We start from the raw sequence: 26,812 nt of genomic DNA, 5'->3' as shown, positions 1-26,812 counted from the left end.
CAACTATTTAAGTGGCATTTTGATATTGATAGAGTTGCCCTTTTATGAGCTCACTGTTATAGACACACAGTACAGTATTTTATTTTGAAATTCTCTGAGGCAAAACAGGGTGGGTTTTTTATTTGTTTGTTTGTTTGTTTGTTTATTATTTATTTATTTATTTATTTATTTATTTATTTATTTATTTATTTATTATTTCTGTGCCGCCCAGTCCCGAAGGGACTGCCGCTCAGACACTATACTTTTCCGCCCACCCCCCAAAAAAATTAGAGGGAACACTGATCATGGCAAACCTTTTTTTTTCCTTGGGTTCCAAAAACCTCTTTGTGTGTGTGCTGTCATACCTGCATGAGTGCCCACACCCATAATTCACTACCTGGGGACAGCGAAAATGGCCTCCCCCGCCCACCTGGAGGCCCTCTGGAGTCCTGAAACAGCCCATTTCCCAAACTTTGGTGGGCCTGGTAGGCCTCTTTTTCACCCTTTCCATTCTCCAGAGGCAAAAATGCCCTCCCACATTCCCTCGTAGACTCTCCAGAAGCCCTCCAAGAGCCTCCAGGTGATCCGAAAATCAGCTGACTGCATCTTGGAGCTGAGCTAGGGCATAGATTCGCCATCACTGTTTTAGGATTATCTGTAGATGAAGCCCTCTCATCTTTTCTAAACAAAGAAGATTGGAGATTGGGCAGAAGTTCTGTAACATAGCTGGATGGTTTCTCTCTTTCCATCAGGCTGGTATTGCTTACCTTCCAGATCCAGCTGAATGCATTCTACTTAGGAAGCCCGGATTGGCGTAAATCCATCCAATCGTGTTATAGAGGATTGTTTTCACTTTCTTGATCTCTACAAAGCTGAAAGGGATCCCAGATAATCTTGTTAGACACTACCCTCATCACCTCATACGTTTCTGCTCAATTAGTGCTTATTTTCAATGAATGTGAATCATTTTATCTCAAAGAATCCCATAAAGTTATTGTAGTGATCAGCACAGAGGTCAGCTTCTTTACCTAGGGCCAGATGTAGGAAAAGCAATGAAAAAAAACATATTCCATTCATTTTATGCCGTTAAATATTCTTAAATAATGGGCACTCTCTCATTGTCTTCTGCCAACCTTACTATGTCTCTCTCTCTTCAGATGCTTCATTTCTTGAAACATTGCAGAAAGGGAAGCCTTCAGTCTGCAACTAGTATTCAATCATGTTTAATGTCCTTGTTGAATCTCAGAAAATGGTTACTTGAAGGCTGGAAAAATTCCTAGGTGTCCTCAGGAAATGTATTGGATTTATTAGGTGCGTGGGGCAGTGGAGCAGGCCATTTTAACCATCCCAATGCCCTCACATAGGTCAGGCGAGATGACAATGTGCATAATTAATTGGAGTGTACCAAGAGGGCTGATGACAGCGCCCCCTACTTTCAGATCACATTGTATTTTATTTCCAAACTGTATCTGATTTAGGCATTTGGCTCTGAAGAGGCCTAGACTGAAAAGAGCAAAATTTATTACATGGGGAGACTTAGGAATCTGAGTTGTGAGGGCAGGGCAAAACAATGAGTTGTATAAACTCTAGAATCTCATTATTGGTGACTATTGGGGTAGTAATGGGTTTCACTTGCCTTCGCTACTGGTTCGGGCGGTGAATATGCACCTGTGTGTTTGTTCGCTCGTGCGCTTCTGCACATGCAAAAATAATCCGTGATGACATCCAGGCAAAGCCTCTTACTAGGTTTGCCTAAACCAGAGCAAACTGGTAGCAACCCACCACTGGTGTGGGAAGCCCAAGCTATAGTCCCTAGGACAGTGATGGCAAACCTTTTTTTGTTGGGTGCCGAAAGACAGTGTGTACATGCTATCATGCATGCACGAGTGCCCAAACCCATAATTCAATGCCTGGGGAGAGCGAAATCAGCTTCCCCTGTCCCTTCGGAGGTCCTCTGGAGGCCGGAAATGGACTGTTTCTCAATTTCTGGTGGGCCCAGTAGGTTCATGTTTCACCCTCCCAAGCTTCAAAGGCTTCCCTAGAACCACCCTCCCCCATCACCTTGGAGGCTCTCTGGAAGCCCAAAACATCCTGGAAGCCCAAAACATCCTCCAAAAGCCTCTCTGTGAGCCAAAAATCAGCTGGCTGACACACACATGCACATTGGAGTTGAGCTAGGGCAACAGCTTGCGTGCCAGCAGATATGGCTCCGCATGCCACCTGTGGCACCCGTGCCATAGGTTCGTCATCACTGCCCTAGGATCTGCAGTTAAAAGGATCAGATAACAGGTGTTGAGAAAGATTTCTTCATATTTGAGCTCCCAAGAAAACAGACAATACTGGACTAAATGAAAAGATAGAACAATCTCATGCAAGACATCTTCCTATATTTCTTTTCTGCCTTTCGTGAAATATATTTTGGGGAGAAATCAAAATTTATTTCAAAAAGAAAATAAACTGTTACATAAAGAGAAAAACAAGGTATACAACATCTGACTATACAATAATGTTAAGATGATACATGCGTTTATGTGTATTTTTTCCTGCTAATTAGAATTATTAGCTGCTAATTCATTATTATCTGAGTAGGTTGTTGTTACATAGAAACATAGAAGATTGATGGCAGAAAAAGACCTCATGGTCCATCTAGTCCAGTGATGGTGAACCTAAAGCACTGGTGCCACAGATAGCATGCAGAGCCATATCTGCTGACATGCAAGCCATTGCCCTAGCTCAGCTCCAACATGCATGTATGTGCTGGCCAGCTGATTTTTGGCTCACACAGAGGCTCCGGGAGGGCATTTTTGGCTTCCAGTGAGCCTCCTGGGAAGGGCAAAACACGAGCCTACTGGCTCCACCAGAATTTGGGAAACAGGCTTTTTTTGGCCTCCAGAGTGCCTCCTGGGGGCAGGGGAAGCTGTTTTCACCTTTCTCAGGCATTGAATTATAGGTATGGGCACTCACCCATGTGCGACAGCACACGCACATGCTCTTTCGGCACCCGAGGAAAAAAAGGTTCGCCATCACTGATCTAGTCTTCCCTTATACTATTTCCTGTATTTTATTTTAGGATGGGTATATGTTTATCCCAGGCATGTTTAAATTCAGTTACTGTGGAGTTACCAACCACATCTGCTGGAAGTTTGTTTCAAGCATCTACTACTACTTGTTCTACCTTCTAGGCTATTTCTCCTTCTAACACAACTGATATTAACCCATCCATAAAACTACCATAGATAATAAAATTATTAAAATAGTTTTAAAAAAAGCAACAATTGTATGAAAATAATGGCATCAGGTTAACGCATATGTTCCTTAGTGATTCCTCACTTCTTCTATTTCAATTCCAGGTAGTGATTAATTATTCAATTGTGAAAGGATTGAAGTACAATCAGGCAACGCCAACATTCCATCAGTGGCGTGATGCACGGCAGGTCTATGGACTGAACTTTGCTAGTAAAGAAGAGGCAACCACATTTTCAAATGCAATGCTATTTGCCCTAAATATCATGAACTCACAGCAAGATGGAGGTAAGAGGAATAATTATGATGATTGGGTCCACCACCACGACCTCTGTTAGCAAATTATAGCCTGTTATATAGTAGTGCAAATATTAGAGTTGGAATACATGATTCATTCAGATTGAAATATCTGCCCTTTTAAAAAAAAAAAGCAAATGAAGGCAAAACCTTTGTATTTTTAAAATGCACTTTTTTCTGTTGTGTTAAATTGTAAGAGAACACTACTGCTAGCAATAGCAATACTATTAGCTGTCTCTGCCCCATGAGGGGGAAATATGGATGCTCGTAAAACAAATAATCTAGGCACTTTCATAGCTGAAATTTTACTGTTTCCATTATTATGAAGAAATGTGATACCTTTCTTTTTCTTGTTTTAATCCACCTGTTTGAGAGCTATGTGAGACATGAATTTGCCATGTGATGTTTAGTTTTGTCTTGTCAATCCTATTAGGTAGAGCAGACTATGAAATTAATTCCACAGCTTGTCTATAACAACTTTTATTCAGATTGGCTGTAACAATAGAATCTTGTGCTGCAGATTGTGTTATAGCTCTTCTTCCTTATAATTTAATAATGATAAGTTTGGGTGTTTGTCTAAGTCACATCCGTTCTGGAGTTAAAAAGAATGTTTTGGCCCCTTTTAATAGGCTAGAACTTTTGTGTATCCCCAAGAATGTCATCTTCCTCCTTATCATAAAATAAATGTTAACATAAGATTTGGTTGACTATATTTTCTTTTAATCTATATTTTCCTTTATGTACAGTGAGAGCATATGCACCAAGACAAATTCCTTGTGTGTCCAATCACACTTGGCCAATTAAGAATTCTATTCTATTCTATTATCCTCTGCTTTTCACACGTATACAAAATTTATCTTCCCATGGCATATAGAATAATAGTTATGTTAAAATAATGCTTAGCAATACATTTGGTACACATTTTAAGCAAATGCTTGAAATATGAACAAAAATATGTAAAAATATCAGTGCATAGAGCTTTTCCAATTTATTTTGTTATCACTAAATCAACATGATTGAGTCTTCCCAAAGGTAAAGAAATGTCCATTTGTATTTCATAAACTCAGATTATTATTTAACTGGTCAGTGTTTGAGGGCAGGAATTTTATTGTACATTATTGTTAACATTCTTGAGAAATAAGTAAGGACATCAAATTGATGGCATTAGTTACTTAGACTATTTCTGCTATCCTATTTTTAATATTCGCTTTCTTCATAAACCAGACTCAGTACTTTATGTTGAAGTGTTTGTGAGGTTTACATAGAATAATAAGGGTCTCCAAACTTAATCACATTAAGACTTGTGGACTTCCAGTCCCAGAATTCTGGGAGTTGAACACCTTCTTGTATAATTACCATGAGTCTGAATTAATTTGGCAAATTAATTTGGCAAATGCAATTGATTGATTGATTGATCTGTTCAGTGGTGTAGAATGAAAAAAAGAGGAATTAACACTGTATCTGCTCTAACTGGGTTCCATTGGGTTTTAGGTGCAGCAGAATATTTTTGAAGTAGTATGTTCTTGGGAGATCATTGAGAACCTGGGGATAGTGCTGGCCTTGTTTTTTTTTAACCATTAGAATTATCTTCATCGGTTTTTGTTCTCCTGTTTAGATTCCCTAAGAAAATACTCTCAGTCTTTAATAAATGTCCTGAACTGTTAAATCAAATAGTTATGCTAATTTAATCAATCCATCACAGCATTTCTCTGCTGGACAATTCCATTGAATTTAATCTATACTAGAATAAGAAACACAAAGTCCATAGTAAAGTCTTTGGCAAAGACATTTTTAATAATACAATAATAATAATAATAATAATAATAATAATAATAATAATAATAATAATAATAATAATAATTGAGGGCATAAAAGCCTATGAAGAAGGGCGGCCTAGAATTCAAATAAGTAAGTAGGTAGGTAGGTAGGTAGGTAGGTAAGTAAGTAAGTAAGTTAGTTAGTTAGTTAGTTAGTAAGTAAGTAAATAAGTAAATAAATGAAAATCCTGAGGTTTTTCCCTTGCTCTTCAATTCTATCATGTCACAGCATAGCTGCTAAAATAGAAGCTGAGCACAAGCTTTGTGACATCAAATGTTTCATCAATAAAGATGAGTCCTCTTTATATAAAGATGGCTTTGGTATTGCAGATTTAACATAAACTAAGGTTTTTTTCTACTGCGCTGACACTCTTTCCTAGAGAGTAAATATAGGTAGTCCTCAACTTATCGCGGTTTATTTAGTGACCATTCAGAGTTACAGCAGCACTGAAAAAGTGACTTATGACCATTTTCCACACACTTACAATCGTTGCAGCATCCCCCTGGTCATGTGATCAAATTTCAGACCCTTGGCAAAGGAATCTTATTATGGTTGCAATGTCCGGGGGTCATGTGATCACCTTTTGTGACCTTCTGGCCAGTAAAATCAATGGGGAAGTCAGACTCACTTAACAACCATGTTACCAACTTAACAACTGCAGTGAATCACTTAACAATTGTGGCAAGAAAGATTGTAAAAAGCAAAATCACTTAACTTTCGGTTAGCAATAGAAATGTTGGGCTCAATTGTCGTAGTAAGTTGAGGATCACCTGTATAGAACTTTCATAGTTGGATTTATATTATTTTTTTCTGTTGCATCATAATTTTTAAGTAATTATGAGGTATTGGGAGGCACATTAAAGTTTATTTCATGAAGAGTTACTGTATACTTCTAAGCCTCTGGATGTAAGTGGGCTTCAAAATTTAAAATAGCAGTATGTGAAAAATACAAAACATAATTGCTGTACTAAGGCAGGGGTCCCCAAACTTTTTACAGAGGGGGCCAGTTCACTGTCCCTCGGACTGTTGGAGGGCCGGACTATATAAAAAAAACTATGAACAATTCCCTATGCACAATGCACACACCTTATCTTAAAGCAAAAACAAAATGGGAACATACTATTTAGAGGGAGGGAAGAAGTCTGAAATTCATATATGTTTAGGTTTTGTTTTTAATTTTCTTTTGTTAACATCTGATTGGCTATAAAAGGTTTTCTTGGCTTATAGAAAAATGTATAAAGAAAGAAGGAAGCACTTTGGCATAATGGGTAATAAGTTAGAAATATAATTGGTGTACTTTTTGAAGGAACATTAAGGAAGGAATTTAATTAAAAATGAATGCAACTGGATGACAAAATTAGAAAAAAACCTTTTTGGATTATTTATATTAGTTACTAATACTGCATTTTTTTAGATGGTGCACTGTGTTGTTTGAATGTATGCTAAGAAATTACCCCCCAAAAAACAGTCCTTCCTTCCTCTGTCCCTCCATTCATTTCATTCTTCCTTCTTTCCTCTCCACTTCTATTTCCCTCACCCTCTTTCACTTTTCTTTCTCTCTCTCTTTTCCCTCTCTCTCACAAAACTTCTGTGCCCGGCCATGAACTTGAGAGGGTGCGTCTCTCTCTCTGCTGAAAAAAATGAGACTCCCCACAAGTCAACTTATGGGAAAGGTGGAGAGAGGGCGAGGTGATAGCTCTGGTGTAGGCACAAGTCTACGCCGCTCTTACCCCAGGGCGCTGCTTCTGTGCACAGGTGGCAAGGCCATCCAACCGATGCCTCTTGTTTCCTGGAGGGGGGGGAGTTGCTTCCTGTTTCTTCTTGGTGGCGGGAAGAATATCGGTAGGAGTGGGTGGGGCGTGGTCCCCAAACACAGCCGGAGAAGCTGGGCGGGGCTCAGAGCCCACAGGGGTTTCTCCCGGCCGACAGCAGATCAGCTGTTGGGCGGGAGAAATGGTGCCGGCTCTAGGAGTTTGTTTCATCACCCGCAGGTCAGAGAAATGGCCTCAGAGGGCCGCATGTGGCCCCCGGGCCATAGTTTGGGGACCGCTGAACTAAGGGATAGTTTACTTGGTGGCAGCCAGAGGTGGGTTTCAGTTACCTTTACCACCAGTTTGCATCGTGAGGTTTTGTGTGCATGTCCCCATGTGAATTTTCACTTCTGTGCATGCTCCATAGCAGGATACAGCCCAAAACACAGCTGAGGAGCTCATCAGCTGTGCTTCGAGTGGAGAAATATAGGTGAGTATTAGCCCGGTGCTGGGTGGGAGGGCTGTTTTTGAAGCAGAGAGCGAAGAGAAGCAATCTAAACACGTAAAATTCCACTGAAAATTCCCAAAAATAGATGGAGGCACCCACAGACCAACACCAACCAAAACGGATCCATGACGCCATTTTCACATCACCATCAAATCGCTAACGGTTTGGGCAATCTGGTCCGAATGGGGAGGAATCCACGCCTGGAGGCAGCCAACAGGAAATTTCCTTTAATATGATCACTTTGCTTTTTTTTTTTTTACTTAAAAAAATTAATTAAGAGATTTTTGTGCCCCCTATTTTAGCAGTATGACTTTGTTAATTATTTCAAATGAATCCTACCAGACATTGATTCCAATCATTTTGTTTTATTTAGAAAACGTATAAATGATATATTTATACACAGAAAGATAAAAAGTCCTGTTATAAGAGTTTCAATGAATTTGTCTTCCGTGGAGCAGCAAGAAGCAAACTGGTACTAATTTTTGAAAGATGTGAAAAATAGCGACTGGAAGAAAAAAATTGTCAGAGAGTAAAAAAAAATATGATAGGAAAAAGCAGCAGGAGGAAAAAAAATTAGAAAATGAAAACAGAAAGCAGTGGCAGAAATCACTTTTTATTTTAATTTTTAAAAAACTCTCCCTTCCCATCATTTAAAGACATAATTTTGTTTGACATTAGCAGATTTTAACCAGCTCTCCTTATCTTATACAGAAGCAAGTTACATTTTAAACAATTTTATTCCCCCTTGTGGTAAAGCACTGTAACTGCAGACACTTGGACTTGGACTAAGTGCTTGCAGAGATAGGTTTGATTCCCCACCCCTCCGCTGTGGTCCAAAACAGATTCATTCCCCCTTTTACATTTTTAATTTATACTTCTAAATAAGATTTAAAACAAGTTGGTAATTCCATTTCTGTTAAAGAAAAAGAGTGCTCATGCCAACATATTTACATGTCTGAAAATTAAAACTTCTATCAGAGTCATGTGTATAAAATGTAGCAAGATCTGGTGAAGCAAATAACACAATTGGATATTACAGTATTTTATTTCTTATTGCCCAAAGAACAAAATGCAGTATAAACTCTGTGATATTTTAAAAAACATTGTTTAATCAGGATGCGCCAACATAAAATTAAATGTGCTTCATAATTTCTTAAATATTTCAGATCACTATAACTAATTAAATCTTTTTTTTACAAAACAAACCCTACATTTCTTTTTCAACATTTGCTTCTTTTGACCAGTTACATGAGGTCATTTTCTGTCATTGTCTTTTTCCAATGTTAGTCTCAAAGAAGATAAACAAATGTCAACTTAGGGCCAATATGACTCATTATCTACAATAGAGTAAGCACCCTTACTAAAATTATCATAAGAAAATATTTTTGATGCTATTTATTTCATTTCATTTTGTCTTTATCTTTTTTTTTCTTCTCTCATTGTGTACAGTATTTAATTAGGTAACATAAGAAATTGCTTTGGAGTAAAATGAAAAGAAAGTTTGAATAGATTATCCTCTCCTTCAACAATCAAGAATTCCATTAGTGAAGTTTTTAAAAGTGCAGGGAAACTAAAGAAACAATGATGAATGTTCTTCTTTAAGATTCTTATGTACAATATATTATGTCAAGCAAGAATTCTGGATTGTAAAGCTTTGTTCATGACTTAGTCTGTGGTGTAACTTAAGACAGTAGTTTATTTAGTAAGTCATAGCTGAACAAACAATGGCTGAGTGCAATATAGGAATGCAGCCCAAACCGCAACTAACTTGAATGCAGATGGATAATCAGTCTTGTTTGTTTGACTACAAAAGGAAGACTACAGTGTAAGCCTAAAGACACACACATAAAGATAAGCCCAATTAAACTGGTGATTTATTTATAAATAGGCATGTACAAGATTGAAATGTAAAAGCCTTTATGAAAGGAGGGATTCATATAACAAGTGTAGTCCTCTATACCAGCGTTTCCCAACCTTGTCAACTTTAAGATATTTGGACTTCAAGTCCCAGAATTCCCCAGCCAGCGAATGCTGGCTGGGAAATTCTGGGAGTTGAAGTCCAGATATCTTCAAGTTGCCAAGGTTGGGAAACACTGCTCTATACATCTATACATAAGCATGTTGTAGTTAATTTATTAGGTTATTCCCAGTTGTGTGCATATACAATTGCAGTCTAAATGTACCTAAATTTACTTACAAAGATTTTTAGACTAAACAGGATCTCTTGTAATAATTTATGGTATAGTGTTTTATAAAAGGGTCTCAAATAGCATGAGGTGTTCAATATACAAACGAAGTTTGATACTTTATGACATTCTGCCTGCTGGGAAGGAAAGGGGGAGGAGAAAGAGAAGGTAGAATAGGAAAGAAGGAAGTCTTCCCTGACTCATGGAGCACCTGTTGTGCACCTACCCTCAACCTCCATGGCCAACGTCATTCTCCACTTTTGCCTTTTCAAATCCACACAGCTCCTCTTGCAATCCCATACATCCTCTCTGGCCCGTGCTTCCCCCATGTGCTTGATATGACCTGTGCAACATCTCTTAAGAACATCTATGCACCTTTCATGACCCACACTGCCATTGTGTGTGTTATTCCTAAATTGCAAAGCATCTCTTGTGCACCCCCAGGCACCCTTCCCAATCACACCATCCCCTCTGTGCCCTCCCCAATCTCCATATACTCTTCTTGATATGCCCTCCCACCCCCCTAATCCACTCTTGCAACTTTCTGCTGATTTCTCCAATGGCTTTCTTGCTGCAAGCTTCTCATAAGCAAAATAAATGGAGTAGCTGGCAGGAATCTTGGGGGGGGGGGGGAGGGAGCAGGGAGGAAGGGAAGGAACGAAGGAAAGGATAGAAAGGATAAAAAGACAGTAGGACAGGGACGGTAGGCATAATGGTGCCCTTATGCACGTGCCTTACAGACCTCTTAGAAACGGCGAGAGGTTGATTGAAGATAATGTAAGGTTGAAGATTTTGGGGTTAAGAGAAGAAAAAACAGAGTCAGGTAGTGAATTCCAGGCATTGACCACTCTTTTGCTAAAATCATATTTTCTGCATTCTAGTTTGGAGGGATTTACATTTAGTTTGTATCTATTATGTGCTCTTGTGTTGTTGTTGTTGTTGTTGTTGTTAAAGGTGAAGTAGTCACTAACAGGGAGGACATTATGGTGTATGAGTTTATGAACAACAGTTAAATTAGTTCGGAGGCAACATAGTTGTAAATTGTCTAAACATACTATTTGAAGTCTGGAGGAGTAAGATAGTTTGTTTCGAGAGGAGGAGGGAAGGACTCTTCTTGTGAAGTATTTCTGGACTCTTTCAATTGTATTAGTGTCTGTTATGTAATGTGGGTTCCATACAGGTGAGCTGTATTCAAGAATTGGTCTGACGAATATTTTGTATGCTCTGGTTAGCAGTTCAGTGTTTCTCGGGAAGAAGCTACGTAAGATTAGATTTACAACTCTTAATGCTTTTTTGGCAATGTTGTTACAGTGAGCTCTAGCACATAGGTCATTGGATATGAGTACTCCAAGGTCTTTGACTGAAGAGGGTCATCTATGAGTTCAGTTCTTCCAAGTATGTATTTAGTATTCTGATTCTTTTTACCAATGTGTAAGACAGAGCATTTGTTGGTTGAGATTTGAAGTTGCCAGTTGTTAGACCATTCAGCTACACGATCAAGGTCCTTTTGAAGGGTAGCAGTGTATCGGTGGTATTAAATAGTTTAACATCATCAGCAAAGAGAACACAGTTGCTTGTAATATTGTCACAGAGATTGTTTATCTAGAGCAGGGGTAGGCAAAGTTGGCTCTTTTATGACATGTGGACTTCAACTCCCAGAATTCTTGAGCTAGCAAGTTGGGCTCAGGAATTCTGGGAGTTGATGTCCATGAGACATAGAAGAGCCAACTTTGCCTACCCTTGATTTAGAGTAAAAAGAGAGTAGGTCCTAAAACACTGCCTTGAGGGACACAACTGTTGACAGGAACAGGATTAGATATAGCACAGGATTAGATAAGGAAGGAAGGAAGGAAGCAAAGAAGGAAGGAAGAAAAATTTCTGATATTACCTGCCAGTTTCCCATAAGAAAATTCAGTTGCAAAGATGACAAAAAGTCAGAAGTCATTCCTGTTCCTGCTGCTTTTTTGTCTACCCATGGACTTTGTGTTTCTCTGTTTAGGTAAGAAAATATCTCTGAAAGGATGAAGCAGCGAGTCACCAATTGTCTAGTTATTATCATTTGATGCAGTCCTTACATGGAAGTCAAGAAGATAGTTAACTTCCATAATTTGCATTTCAAAGTCCATCAGATTAGCAGCTCGGCAGGTTGGAAAAGTCTAAATTGATGCAAACTCAGACTGAGAGCAAGGGGAAAGAATATGTCCCTCTTGAAAGACAACCAGATGCCCTCTAGATAAACATCCGGCAGTGATTCAACATTTTCCATAGTTGTTCCTTCAACCTCCTTGCTTTGATCTCCTCTGTAATCAGAGCAACAAAACACTTTCATTTCTCCACCTGCTGTGCTACAATATCTCAACAAGCATTATTCTTGCTTCTGCTTCAGGCAAAATGACCCCTATGCCTCTGTAAAGGCATACTATACAGTATTGAAGACTATGAGATCTGGGCTACAGAAATGTGCTGCATCATTTTTAGGAGATCAGTTTGCTGTGCTCAGTTTGGTTCTGCATAAACAAACAATGGTAGAAGTGCTGGTGCACTGCCTAGAAGCTTGTAAGACCTGGATTGGAAGGAATAGACTCAGATGGAATTCCCCCGAGGCTGGATGATTTGGGTCTGGGGGCTAAATGATGCTCAGGTAGCATGATCTTTAGCTCTGAATGAGTTGTATTCTTTGGTAGTAGGATTTTTTTTCTTGGCAACAATAATTACTGTATTTTTAAAAATAAAAGATGCACCCTTTTCCCTCCTAAAAGAGGTTGAAAATCTAGGTGCATCTTATACACTGAATATAGTCCTGCCCAGTCTCTGAAACAGATCTTTCAGCCTCTGAAATGGAGCTCTGCAAGCTGAAAACAACCTCTCAAATGGAGCTTGGCAAAGCTAAAAAAGCAGCCTCTGAAATGGAACTTTGTAAGGCTGAGAACAACCTCTCAAATGCAGCTTTGCAAAGCTGAAAAAAGCAGCCTTTCAAACAGAGCTTTGCAAGGGTGATATACTTGTTCTAAGATGTTTGCTAATTTAATATAGTCTGGATTTATAAGTGCATATTTCAGTAGTGGATTTTGAAATGCTAGGCAGATGGATGCTAATAGGCAGATATTTTTTCTTATTTTCCTCCCCCAAAACTAACATGTATCATCTTATATATTTATATTATATTATATTTATTGGATTTGTATGCCACCCCTCTCCGAAGACTCGGGGCGGCTAACAACAGTAATAAAACAATGTACAATAATAATCCAATAAATACTAAAAATGATTAAAAAAACCATTACTGTAATATAAAAAGCCAAACATACATACAAACATACCATACATGAAATTGTAAAGGCCCAGGGGGGAAAAGGATCTCAATTCCCCCATGCCTGGTGACAGAGGTGGGTTTTAAGTAGCTTATGAAAGGCAAGGAGGGTAGGGGCAATTCTAATCTCTGTGGGGAGATGGTTCCAGAGGGCCGGGGCCGCCACAGAGAAGGCTCTTCCCCTGGGTCCCGCCAAGCGGCATTGTTTAGTTGACGGGACCCGGAGAAGACCCACTCCGTGGGACCTAACCGGTCGCTGGGATTCGTGCAGCAGAAGGCGGTCCCTGAGATGATCTGGTCCGGTGCCATGAAGGGCTTTATAGGTCATAACCAACACTTTGAATTGTGACCGGAAACTGATCGGCAACCAATGCAGACTGCGGAGTGTTGGTGTAATATGGGCATTTTTGGGAAAGCCCATGATTGCTCTCGCAGCTGCATTCTGCACGATCTGAAGTTTCCGAACACTTTTCAAAGGTAGCCCCATGTAGAGAGCGTTACAGTAGTCGAGCCTCGAGGTGATGAGGACATGAGTGACTGTGAGCAGTGACTCCCGATCCAAATAGGGTCGCAACTGGTGCAACAGGTGAACCTGGGCGAACGCCCCCCTCGCTACAGCTGAAAGGTGTTTCTCTAATGTAAGCTGTGGATCAAGGAGGACGCCCAAGTTGCGAACCCTCTCTGAGGGTGTCAATGATTCCCCCCCCCCCAGGGTAATGGATGGACAGATGGAATTGTCCTTGGGAGGCAAGACCCGTCTTGTCTGCGTTGAGTTTGAGTTTGTTGACACCCATCCAGGCCCTAACAGCCTCCAGGCACCGGCACATCACTTCCACTGCTTCGTTGACTGGACATGGGGTGGAGATGTATAACTGGGTATCATCGGCATATTGATGATACCTCACCCCATGCCCTTGGATGATCTCACCCAGCGGTTTCATGTAGATATTAAATAGCAGGGGGGAGAGGACTGACCCCTGAGGCACCCCACAAGGGAGAGACCTCGAGGTCGACCTCTGACCCCCCCACTAACACCGACTGCGACCGACCGAAGAGGTAGGAGGAAAACCACTGGAGGACAGTGCTTCCCATTCCCAACCCCTCCAGCCGGCACAGAAGGATACCATGTTCAATGATATCGAAAGCCGCTGAGAGGTCAAGGAGCACCAGGACAGAGGACAAGCCCCTGTCCCGGGCCTGCCAGAGATCATCCATCAACGCGACCAAAGCAGTTTCCGTGCTATACTCTGGTACTTCTTATAATCCAAAAAATATGGTAGTTAATTAAATTAGTTAAATTCTCCTGATTAGAGGTGGTTTTGTCATTCTGGCTGAAGAACTTTGTGGATTTCAACTCCCAAGATTGGGAGTTGAAGTACACAGGTGTTAAAATAGCCAAGATTGGACACCTTGGCTTTAGCTTTGTTAACCCTAAACATTGTTGTTTCTCCTATAAGAATGTGTTGGTTTAAAGAGTTGTGTTCTCATTAAAATCCCTTATATTCTCTCTTCTTGCTTGGTGCCCCTGGAACACTGCTTTTTGATATCTCTCCTCATTTAGCTGTACTTCTCCCAAATGGAGAGCCCCCAGAATGGAGGGTTCAAAACTAATACTGCTCTTTGTTCCTGCTCCCTGTAATTTTGAGGACAATATAGAGCTCCTGATACTAATTTTCAATTTCAACCATTTCCAACTCATAGATGTTAGAGAAAATGTGTTAATTTGCTCTGTAGCATTGTGGATGGGCAGACACAGCATTTAGGTAATTTACTAAAAGAGATTCCTTCAGATCTAGTCTCAAATGAGCCCTTGATTCATCAACCCTAATTCACAATTTGAAACATCTCTCTTTCTCCTCTTGTTTCTTTTAATCTACCCTATTCTTAGAATGCAAATTTATATCAGTTTAAATAGTTTCTAATTCCTACTGATACCAGAAACTGATAGGAAGGGAATGACCTATTTTGAATGCAAGAACAGTGTGATGTTCATACTTTGCAGACAGAAGACCAAATTCGCTTCCCAATATATTCAAATTTTAAAAGATCAGGTAGCAATAATGTGAATTTAATATAGTCTGGATTTATAAGTACATATTTCAATATAGTGGATTTTGAAATGAATATTAGAAATGCCTTAGAATTTAGAGACAGTAGTAAATTCATATTCCATTCCAGGGAAAGAGAGACCTTCTAATATCCTAAAAATCAGAACACTTTATCCCATTAGCTCAAGTAGAGCACATACTGTGCATGAAGGGAATTTAGATTTCAGAGTTGCCACCCTATTTTTATTACTATTATTTAAATCTCCCAAGTTATTTTTGCTGTGTTATGTTCAGTCTCCAATTAAAAAAGAGCAGTATAAAGAAAGACTTCTTCCTTGAGGAATGATGTCAGTGAGAACACACTATATGAAACGGTGGTACCAGCTGGGTTTAAATCACCACACAATAACCAGTCTTTCTTTCCATCTTAGTTTCTAATTTATTTATTTGTAGATTTAAAAATGCAGTGATACCTTGTCTTACGAACTTAATTGGTTCTGGGAGGAGGTTCGTAAGGTGAAAAGTTCGTAAGACGAAACAATATTTCCCATAGGAATCAATGGAAAACCGATTAATGCATGCAAGCCCAAAATTTAACCCTTTTCCAAGCCAAAGCACCCGTTTTTGCGATCCTGGGATTCCCGAGGCTCCCCTCCATGGAAAATCCCACCTCCTGACTTCTGTGTTTTTGCAATGCTGTAGGGAAATCCCAGGAGGGGAATCCCAGGATCGCAAAAACGGGCGCTCCGCTGGCAACGGAAGTCCAGAGGTGGGGTTTCCCAGCGAGGGAAGCCTCAGTGAAATCGCACCATCGCAAAAACACGGAAGTCCTCGAAACCCCACCTCTGGACCTCTGTTTTTGTGATGGTGCGATTTCGCTGAGGCTTCCCTAGCTGGGAAATCCCACCTCTGGACTTCCATTGCCAGCAGAGCGCCCATTTTTGCGATCCTGGGATTCCCCCAAAGCTCCCCTCCATGGGAAACCCCACCTCCTGACTTCTGTGTTTTTGCGGGTTCGTACCTCAAAAAGTTCGTATGATGAGGGGTTCGTATCACAAGGTACCACTGTATATGGAAAAAATTATCTATTTTTTAAATCCCAGTTTTTATTATTTTTATAAGTAACTCAAGGCAGCGAACATATATAATACTTCTTCCTTTTGTTATTTTTCCATACAACAACTTTATGATAGGGGTTGGGCTGAGACATTGACTGACCCAAAGTCACCCAAACAGCTTTCATGCCTAAAGCAGGACTAGAATTCACAATCTCCTGTGCCAGCGCTTAAGCACTACATCAAATAACATAGTGTGATATAATGTGAGCTTTATTCATAAGATGAAATAATGGCAATGAATTAATAGCAGACATCTGTCTTTTATTTGCAGTTCAATTGGATATTTTGACTTTCTAAGTTACATCTTTGGCTTAACCAGTGGAAAGTTCTTTTATGGAAACTTCTTAATCAGAAATTTAATTTCCTTTCGCAGGATAGAGTTTATTCTCTGTACCGTGGTTCCCCGAAAATAAGACCCTGTTGTATATTTGAACCCTGAAATAAGAGCTTGGTCTTATTGCCATGCACTTATTGACAGAATAAGACAGAATTGTCAATTCCAGAGGCTGACTTTTTGAAAATATGCCTGCACTGAATAAGGTTGTGTTTCTCTTCAGATTTGGGGAATCTGTCTTTAATGCTGAATAGACAAATTACAATGGGGAATAAGGGAACATTTTCAGCATTGATTGATTTTAAAAAATCTATTTTTTGCTAGAAGTAAGAAACTTGGCATTGATTGGCTTATTCAAATTATTTTCTTGATGCATTATTGCAGTTCAGTGTTCATAGAAAAAAACATTTATACATCTTAGAAGGAAGTACAGGAGTGTTAATGGTGGTGTTTCTAAAGTATACCATATCGCAACTGTGTTTCAAATTGTTTTACTACTTGCCATTTCCTTTTTGGTCTTAATTCAAGGTGCTATTTGTTAGAACTATGTACATAATACTGTAGTTGGCTTTGACAATATATAAGCAAGCTAACAATAAATGCTTGTTTGTATTGAAACACTATGGCTTTAAGAATTAGCGTTGGGAATTGCCACAAGAGGGAGCCAGAAGCGTGATTCTTTCCCACTGTGTTTTTCTGCTCATTTGTGCTGATTCATTGTGACTGCTGTAGTAAGAACTGTGTGTTCGATGATAGTTTATGTATTTGTAATCTGTACAAGTAAGCTTGTAGCATTGTAGTAAACTTGTGGGATTGTTAATGTATTGAGAGTTATTGACTGATTTGACTGTGTATGACTGGAATGTTTAACCTGACTATGATATTTGCTCAAGTAAATACTATTGCATACACTTCAATGTATCTAGTTTGTATGATTGAACCATTATTCATGTCTTCTGACTATCTGCTGACTATCTGCCAGAATTCCACGTTTCCTTTCCGTATGTGTATCCTTGATAACGCAGGGGTCACTCTGCATATTCCTTAATACTAATTGTCCTATATAACACCTTACACCCATGGTTCTCAATCTGTGGCTTCTGAGGGGAAGCACGATGTCATAGAGGGTTTGCAAAGGCTTGAAGAAATGATGTGATTTAAATCTTAAGTCTTGGTGATCCGTGGCCATATTCTGTGGACACAAAAGTTATTCAAAGGGGAGTCTGTGGTGAAGAAAAGTTTGGGAACCGCTGCCTTTGGGCCCAGATTAGATGCAGGACCACCTTCATCCAAAGTGGCACGTGTCTTGAAGATCTTACATTATATCAGCTAACGCTTGAATCCAGATTATGTAATAATTTGTCACTGAAGCTGAAATATTCCTCTTTTGTATTACATTTTAGAAGAGGGCTTAAAATATTTTTAATACAGGTCTTCTAGAACTTTTCACAACTTTTAGAGTTTTTAATTGTGATTTAATAATTTTATTGAATTATGAATATTTGTGGGTTGAGCAAATATTGGGACTTGACAGCATATACAAATTTAAAAATAAAGAGAAAACAAAACAGTCTACCATTGTAGTAGTATCATACTACATGTGAAACAAATAATGATACTAAAATAAGATCCTGATAAGTCAGGTGATTAAGAATGTTTTTCAGTATTCTGTTGATGAAAAGTTGTCTATTTTAAAATCTTAGGTGTCAGTAAGACAAACTGTTCCGTCATGAATGCATTTTTGGCTATCATTTGATAATCATGTTACTTAATTCAGCCAGACTGGAACTTGTGACTTGGTAGTGTAACGCTTCCAATCCCATTGCTCATAGGTACGGATTTGTTTAGTCTTCTTATTTTTGACATGAGTTTCATACGATGTGCTTATTTATTTAGAGACAATCCATGTAATATATTACTGTACAGTAATTTTTTTTTTTAAATGCCCCATGGTGGGCACATTGCAGCTTTGTTTAGCAAGCCCTGTTCATTCGATAGGAGAGAATTAAGCACAGATACTTAACTCTTATTGTTTAAGTGAATGAGATGCCTGAATCAAACCTTCTATGGTTGGATAATTGGTTTAGTCATTGCATCAGCTGGGGACAGCTGAGTTTATACTTAATTGTTTACACTAAGGTTGCTCCAAACAAATGAACAGGAATGTGAGAGAGATCTTTTTTTTTTTGAGATTAAGCTTTGGAATGTAAAACCAAATGGATGAAATTATTTGTTAAGGATAAATGTTGGGCCAAATCACATTACCAAGTATGTATTTGTCCACATGTCAGGAATGGGGAACTGGAAGCAAAGGAATACCCTTATTCAGTCAGTTCCTTAGTAAGGCTTCTTTTGTCTTCACTTTAAAAATTCCTTAAGAATACCATTGTATTGGGTGCAGCTTTTCAGTTGGGTGGAGGAAATCAGAAGGTTATGAAGGTGAGAGACCCAATTGTTTCCCTGAAACCCCCAATGGAATTCCTATTTTCAAGCGAGCTGGAGTGGATGGTTGAGGTCTGGCTTCGTACCCTCAGATGATAGAATTAAAATTATGGGGATAGGACAGTGATGGCAAACCTTTTTCCCCTTGGGTGCCCAAAACATAGAAACATAGAAGACTGACGGCAGAAAAAGACCTCATGGTCCATCTAGTCTGGCCTTATACTATTTTCTGTATTTTATCTTAGGATGGATATATGTTTATCCCAGGCATGTTTAAATTCAGTTACTGTGGATTTATCTACCACGTCTGCTGGAAGTTTGTTCCAAGGATCTACTACTCTTTCAGTAAAATAATATTTTCTCATGTTGCTTTTGATCTTTCCCCCAACTAACTTCAGATTGTGTCCCCTTGTTCTTGTGTTTACTTTCCTATTAAAAACACTTCCCTCCTGGACCTTATTTAACCCTTTAACATATTTAACATATTTAAATGTTTTGATCATGTCCCCCCTTTTCCTTCTGTCCTCCAGACTATACAGATTGAGTTCATGAAGTCTTTCCTGATACGTTTTATGCTTAAGACCTTCCACCATAGCACAAGCGTGGGCGTGTGCTATTGCGCATGTGCAAGTACCTACATCCATAATTCAATGCCTTGGGAGGGTGAAAACAGCTTCCCACCCACCCCCTAGAGGTCCTCCGGAGGCCAGAAACAGCCTGTTTCCCAACTTCTGGTGGGCCCAGTAAGCTTGTCTTTCACCCTCCCTAGGATCCAAGGGCTTTCCTGGAGCCAGGGGAGGGTTAAAATGCCCTCCCTCCTTCTCCCGGAGGTTCTCTGGAAGCCAAAAACACCCTCCCAGAGCATCTGTGCAAGCTAAAAATCAGCTGACCAGCGCACACATGCATGTTGGAGCTGAGCTAAGACAACAGCTCATGTGCCAGAAAATATGGCTCCATGTGCCACCTGTGACATCCATGCTATAGATTCTCCATCACTGGGATAGGATCAGGAATATGGGGCAGATTCTCAGGGATTACAAGGAGTGCACAGAAACTCTTTGAACTATCCAACAGTGTGGTATTTGGCAGAATTGCTCTTTCCTACATCACTAAAATCTTGCACCATAAAAGCTCTTGATAAGATGTAATAAGCTAATGCTGTAACTTGTCCTTCCATCAGTGAAAAGTTGACCCATGCTGAATTCCAAGACAGTGCAATCAATACAGTGCCAAAATGGTGCCCACAGAAGGCAATTTACCAGAAGGTAAATGGTTGAGGTTGCTGTCTACCCAGCTTTCTTTCAAGTCTCCTAGGTATTCTCTAAGGCTTCAAAGCCTTTGTTCTGGATAGGTAAGCATTCTTCCAAATAAAGTACATAGTTACAGCCTCCTATTTTCATTTTTGCTCTGTAATTTTATGATTAAAGCTCATAACTGGCAGAAAATGTTAAATTGGGTCAGAATATTTTCATTTCTAATCTCTGATGATTCCTGTCCTCGTATACTTAATTTTATTTAGGAAAGGGGCATTATGACTCATTCTGTGTAGATTAATTTTCCACTTTCTTGGTGGATTACGTATAAAATTTTGACACAGAGTGACAATTTAAATAGCGGAAGCTAATGGAAGATTGACAGTGATACATTTTTTTGAATTTCCATGTAGTCTGTCTCAGCAAAATGCCGTTCTTAAACCATCTGCTGATTGGGGACATTGTTTATTTTGCTGCAGATTAATTGTTATTAATCTATTAGAAATCACCACGGAAATAAGTAACTGGAGAAAAGAGACCTCCTGTTGGTGCCAAGTTCGAAAAAAATGAGCTACAGATTCCTAATTTGTACCACTAGATTTGTCAGCTGTTCTCAGATGGATTAATGTTATATTAGTTCCATTTTTTATCAGATTGTTAAAAAAAAATAGTCTAGCACTTACAACCAGGGAAAACTAACAGATTTGCAAGAGAAATGTATTTAAGTCATCCCCGAGCAATTGAATCTGAGTGCTTGCAATAATGCCCTATATAAATGTGTGTGTCAGTGTTACTATATATTTAAAAAAGAGCTTTTAACGCATGTGGTTTCACCCACTAATTCCACTTCTCAAAACAGGACTTCGGAACTCTGCTGTAATTCACGTTGACAAGTGACATGTGATGCCGGTTGATGGGTCTCAAAGACTCATCTCCTGTTTCAGTCCTTCCAGAGTCTGCCTAATCTAAGACATATATGGTCGACGGAGACATGTGTCTGCTTTTTCCTGTCATCACGTCTCTGATTGGAGGATTTTTAGGTCCAAAATATCTCAAGGAGTCTTTAGGGTTATTGGTTGAGTTCCAGGTTTACTCTTCTCTCTCCTTTCCCCTCCTTTCTTCCCCCCCCCCCCAGTCACTTACTTGGAACTTTTCTACGCAAGGGATTTCTCTTGTTATGCTGGAGGCTGATTCTGTGGCTGCTTAGTTGCAAAGTCCTTCTTCCGGATGTGTCATTTGGATACAGTGTCCTCTATGCCCAACGCAAAAATCAGTTGGAAGAGTTGTCTTGTACCCCTTTATGTTGCAACGTGGAAAGTAACTTGATTGTTTTAAAAATGCCAGTCCGACGGACTCGGCATGGTCATCTGAAGGGAGTGAGTTGGGCCACTATCAGCTTGAGTGCACGCAGTAAGTAACAGTTTCTGTTCATTAAGAGCATAGCCAATTACTCAAGGCCTTGCCAATATCATCTACTGGTGCATTAAATCTGGGGGGGGGGGATGCCGCATTTTGCAAGTGTGTAACTGTGCAGGAGTGGGGAGTAGCTTCTTTGTAAAACAAGGGCAGCTAAAAGTACCTTGCAGGTTCAGATATCCCTTCCTCTGCGGAATAAATTTCACATTTTCAGTTTTTTAGATGGTTTAGGTAACCCATATAGAATCATTTTATATGATAATATTTAGTGAGGAGTGGAACAAAAGAATAGCTAATAACACTGTTGAATGATTTATTATATTTGATTCAAATTCTTCTTGGGCTATTGGGTGTATTCAGAGAAGGGTGGCATACAAATCTAATTAATAATAATAATAATAATAATAATAATAATAATAATAATAATAATTCTTCTATGGAAGATAGTGGCAGATAATTTAGTGGGAGGAAAATACAAGTTCAAAGAATAAAAACAGTAAAAGAATAGAAGAGGAAATAAAAATATGAATAAAATGGAAAACAAAATAAGGTTTCAGACTTGGATGTTTTGTCAGTTTTCAAAGTAAAATTCACAAAACTTTTATAATCATAATATTTCTGTGAATTATTTTTTTAGTGTGCAGCCTGAAAAAATTACGATTTTTTAAAAACTCTGTTGTTCAACAAACTATATTACTTTATTTTCTGCTACTCCAAACTTGGAAGAATGAAGAGTGACACACAGGAGTTATTTCCACAGAGTTTATTTTTGGCTATTTGAAGTTAATTTGGGTTGTAAATTATCCCAAGTACACCACTCTCTTCCCTGTAAGAATAACATGAAAGCATAAAGCCCGAAGCAGGCATGACCGAGCTATTTCCCTTTGCCTTTTATAAACTTGTTTTGTGTGCCTTGATTTAAAGTGAACTTTTTTTTCTTAACCTGATAGCATAAGTTAATAACTGCTTTAGCAATGCAGAGCTTTTCAGAAAAGTTTTAATGATTCTCTAGGGTTTTATGACACATTGGTTTAAAGACTGTGAGGTTTTATTTTTATTTTTCTGGGATCATCATTTTCAGGTACTGAAATACAGTACCAGCAAAACAGAATGCATTGATATCACGAGTTATGACAATCTTCTCTTTCCTAAGTGTCCAATCACATTTGATCACACTTGGCCAATAAAATTCTATTCAATTCTATTACAAAATACTGAAAAAGTTGGAGGTGATGGAATTCACTGATACACTAACAGCACAATGAAATAGCATGTGTGTATAGAATGTTTCGTGTGTGTTAGAAGTTAACTCCATTTCTTAGCCGTATTGACTGTCAAATAGTGTCGTTCTAGACATGCAGTTCCTACGTGTCTAGAAGAACATGTAAGCCAAGGAAGGCTGGTGTAGGCAGTACCAAGGATGGTTATATCTTGGCATGAAGCAGTTGCTTATGTTCCGTTGACTCTCATAGTACTAATGAAAATATGTACTATGTACATACTTATTTAAAAGAAAGCAGATTAAAATTCCCCTTCATGGGGAAAAACACACCTTGCTACAGGATAAATTATTTACTCTTCTGGATTAAGGTTTTAATTAAATATTTAATTTAATTTATCTAAATTAATTAATTTAATGAACCATGTGTTGTTTTTTCAGTCTTCACATGAATATTATTTTATAACTTATTTTAAATTATTGCTGTTAGCATTACAAGAATTTTAAAATATTTCTTTTAAAAAACAGTAAGATTCAACTCAAGAATTAGTTGGCTATTTGTTTCATAAGTTTTTTGGGCTTCTATGAAATATATAATTAGTATCCCTAATCATAGATTAAAGTTTGTTTGGGACTCACCCCTTTTTATCTGATGCTTTATAGACCCTTGTCACTGAATATTATCAAATATTCAGTGACAAAGGATAGGACAAGAAGCAATAGTGGAAGCTGAACAAGGACAGAAGCAACTTAGAACTAAGGAGAAATGTCCTGACAGTTAGAACAATTGATTAGTGGAACAGTTTGCCTCCAGAGGTTGTGAATGCTCCAACACTGGAAGTTTTTAAAAAGATGTTGGATAGCCATTTGTCTGAAGTAGTGTAGGGTCTCCTGCCCAAGCAGGGGGTTGAACTGGAAGACCTCCAAGGTCCTTTCCAACTCTGTTGTTGTTGTTGTTGCTGCTTATTGTTATTATTATTAGAACTTCATCCAACATATAATTTCCCTATAACAGTAATGTTTTCTCTGTCATATTCTGTTCAAAGGAAATTTTTGAAAGATTCTATTAAAAAGTTATCAATGCCTATCAAGGTAGGGAAAGTAACAAGGTAGGGAAAGTCTACGGAGAGGGGCGGCATACAAATTAATTAATTAAATAAACAAACAAACAAACAAACCAATCCATTTTTAAAGCTCCAGGATTCCAGTGAATCACCGAGACACCAGGTTTTTCTGCACTGCAGTCTTAAATTGCTTATATGCCAAACATAGACAAGCTAAAAATGAAACCAGTTCGAGAAATTGCTTTCCAAATTTCAACCTCTTTCTCTGCTGTTTAGAGTACATTTACACGACAGTTGTTGTTTTCTAATGCTTGTTTGCCACTCCTGGGTGGGTAGGTGGATGAATGGATTAGGAGGGAGGGAGGGAGGGAGGGAGGGAAGGAAGGAAGGGGTTAACCTACTTTTTCCTATTACTTGGGCTAGAAAAGGAAAATAGCAGAATTCAAGATAATTTCATCTGGCTTAAAAAGACCTGTTTCATGCCAGTTTTCCACCACTGAGTTTGTGCTTTTTCTCTCTGTTTTTTTTTTTTTAGTTTGTCGCTGTACTATTTGTGGCATTAAATGGTCATGAAGGGCAACAACCAATGACTAGAAGGGAAGGAGAATCTTGCCAAAATGCATAGTAGCCAATTGGAGCAGAAGTGTTTACCCACATTAAAATGAATTATAGCAGGCAGACTGGATAGTACAGCTTGAGGTGACACAAATCAGAAAATACGTCCAACACATAACAAGAAAAGTAGGGTAGAAAGGTCTCTTCTTGGTGAATTTGTTATGGATCAAGGATGACACGTCTTAAGCACTGATAAAATTTCATTCAAAGATATGAAAAGTGTCCAGAAAGTGCAAAAGGAGATTTAAACCTTTTATTAGAATCATATGAATATGACTACAAGAGCCAACTGTCTATTTCAGCAAACTGCTTGAAAGAGTATTCCTGATTTAAAATGTGAGGTGAATAATTTTTGAGCTTTTTTGTTTTAATGGGCACCATTTTGCAAAAATTACTCACTATCTTTATTAAGCTGCCTTTACTGACAGCAAATGTTTAATTCCAACTATATTTGCATGCTTTATCAATACACCTCTAAAATAAGAGCCATACATTGGAATAAACTCAGAACACCAGCCAAATAGTGTTCTTTAGCCTTTACTCAAATCTAGTGATGAATAGCTTATCTGAACAAGCACAAGATTCTATTATTAGCCAAACATTTTAATTAACCCCCCAGAGAAGGTAGAACTGAACAAGAAATCTCTTGGCTGGCATTTTCCTAAGTAGTTTGTCTCAATTCACATACTAAATTTAAAGACCGCATGTGTCACTGAAAAGGATACACTAATGTTTTGATAGAGGCAGCCTTGTAGCAATCTTTTCTTATTGATTTCATTCACTGCAAAGGACTATAGTTGAGAAGACTTGAAATAAAACTGTTAATGTGATCTTGAATAATATTGAAAATTATACTGATGGTGGGAACATTATACTAATGGATAGTGATCAATTATAAAAATGGCTGATCAAGCACAAAAGAACAAAGGAACATATTTTGTTCATAGTACAGTGGTACCTCTAATTACGAACTTAATTCGTTCCATGACCAGGTACTTAAGTAGAAAAGTTTGTAAGAAGAAGTAATTTTTCCCATAGGAATCAATGTAAAACCAAATAATGCGTGAGATTGGGGAAACCACCGGGAAGGTGGAGGCCCTGTTTCCTCCCAGGAGATTCCTAGAGAGGCCCAATGGAGGCTTCTCCCCACCTTTTCCTGCCCTGTTTCCTCCCAGGAGATTCCTAGAGAGGTCCCACAGAGGCTTCTCCCTGCCTTTTCTGGTTACAGTTTTGGAGGCTCGGGTTTATAAGTGGAAAATGGTTTTTGAGAAGGAGCAAAAAAATCTTGAACACCCGGTTCTTATCTAGAAAAGTTCATAAGTAGAGGCATTTGTAGGTAGAGGTACCACTGTACAGAAAATGTAATCAGGCATGGACCAAGGGCATTGTAGAGTGATATTACAGACTGGATATAGTCAAAAACTTTGCCCAGCATGAGAAGTCTTGCTTACTGAAAAATATTTGGTGATTCTGTTATACCCATTCAAACTGAATGCAAATATAATTTTAGAATGTCTATGCCTTATAGGAATTTTGAGAAATATTAAATTAACTTTTACTGACTATAATGTGTTTAGTCTTCGGAGAGGGGCGGCATACAAATCTAAATAATAATAATAATAATAATAATAATAATAATAATAATAATAATTATTATTATTATTATTATTATTATTATTATTATTATTATTATTTAATCACACATTGATTCCAACATGCTGTGTGAATTCAATAGGACTAAAAGATTTTAGTGCTGATTTTCATGTATATTCAGTGATATAAATACATTTTGCTGCAGTGTCCAACAATAGTCAGCCAACATTTCATTATATTTGTCACTGACAACACCTCAATTTTGCACTAAACTCCAAGTGTGAATGTAGAAAATGAATCTTCAGTAACATGTTGTACTTCATGGTCTTGTATGTTATAACAAGTTGCCAACCATCTAAATGCTACTCTAATTTCCAAGAAATTCTCAACAACATCCTTGAATGCTTTCCAAGCAATATTCTCTGGTCCCACTAACAGATATTTGAAGTGCTTGTCACTGATTATGTATTTGGTCTGTGGACCAATAAAAATGCCTTTCTTAATCTTGGCATTAGTTATTCTTGGAAACATGTGTCTCAAATGAAAAAAAAACCTTACCTTCTGTGTTCTTTGCTTTCACAAAATCTTTCATCAGTTCGAATTTTATGTGAAGCAGAG

General features: G+C 38.4%; 1 protein-coding gene across 8 annotated transcripts in view; it reads left to right on the top strand.

The window, feature by feature from the left end:
* Positions 1–26,812, top strand: part of EVL (Enah/Vasp-like) — a 196,908-nt gene that overhangs the window by 101,507 nt on the left and 68,589 nt on the right. For all 8 annotated transcript variants that reach the window (XM_070752391.1, XM_070752400.1, XM_070752373.1 and 5 more), the window contains exon 3: positions 3,330–3,510. In XM_070752391.1, the coding sequence (XP_070608492.1) occupies positions 3,330–3,510 (181 nt within the window). The remainder of the gene's footprint in view (positions 1–3,329; positions 3,511–26,812) is intronic.

This window comes from Erythrolamprus reginae, chromosome 1 (genome assembly GCF_031021105.1).
Source record: "Erythrolamprus reginae isolate rEryReg1 chromosome 1, rEryReg1.hap1, whole genome shotgun sequence".
NCBI classification, from domain to species: domain Eukaryota; kingdom Metazoa; phylum Chordata; class Lepidosauria; order Squamata; family Dipsadidae; genus Erythrolamprus; species Erythrolamprus reginae.
This window is presented reverse-complemented; position numbering and strand designations above follow the sequence as displayed.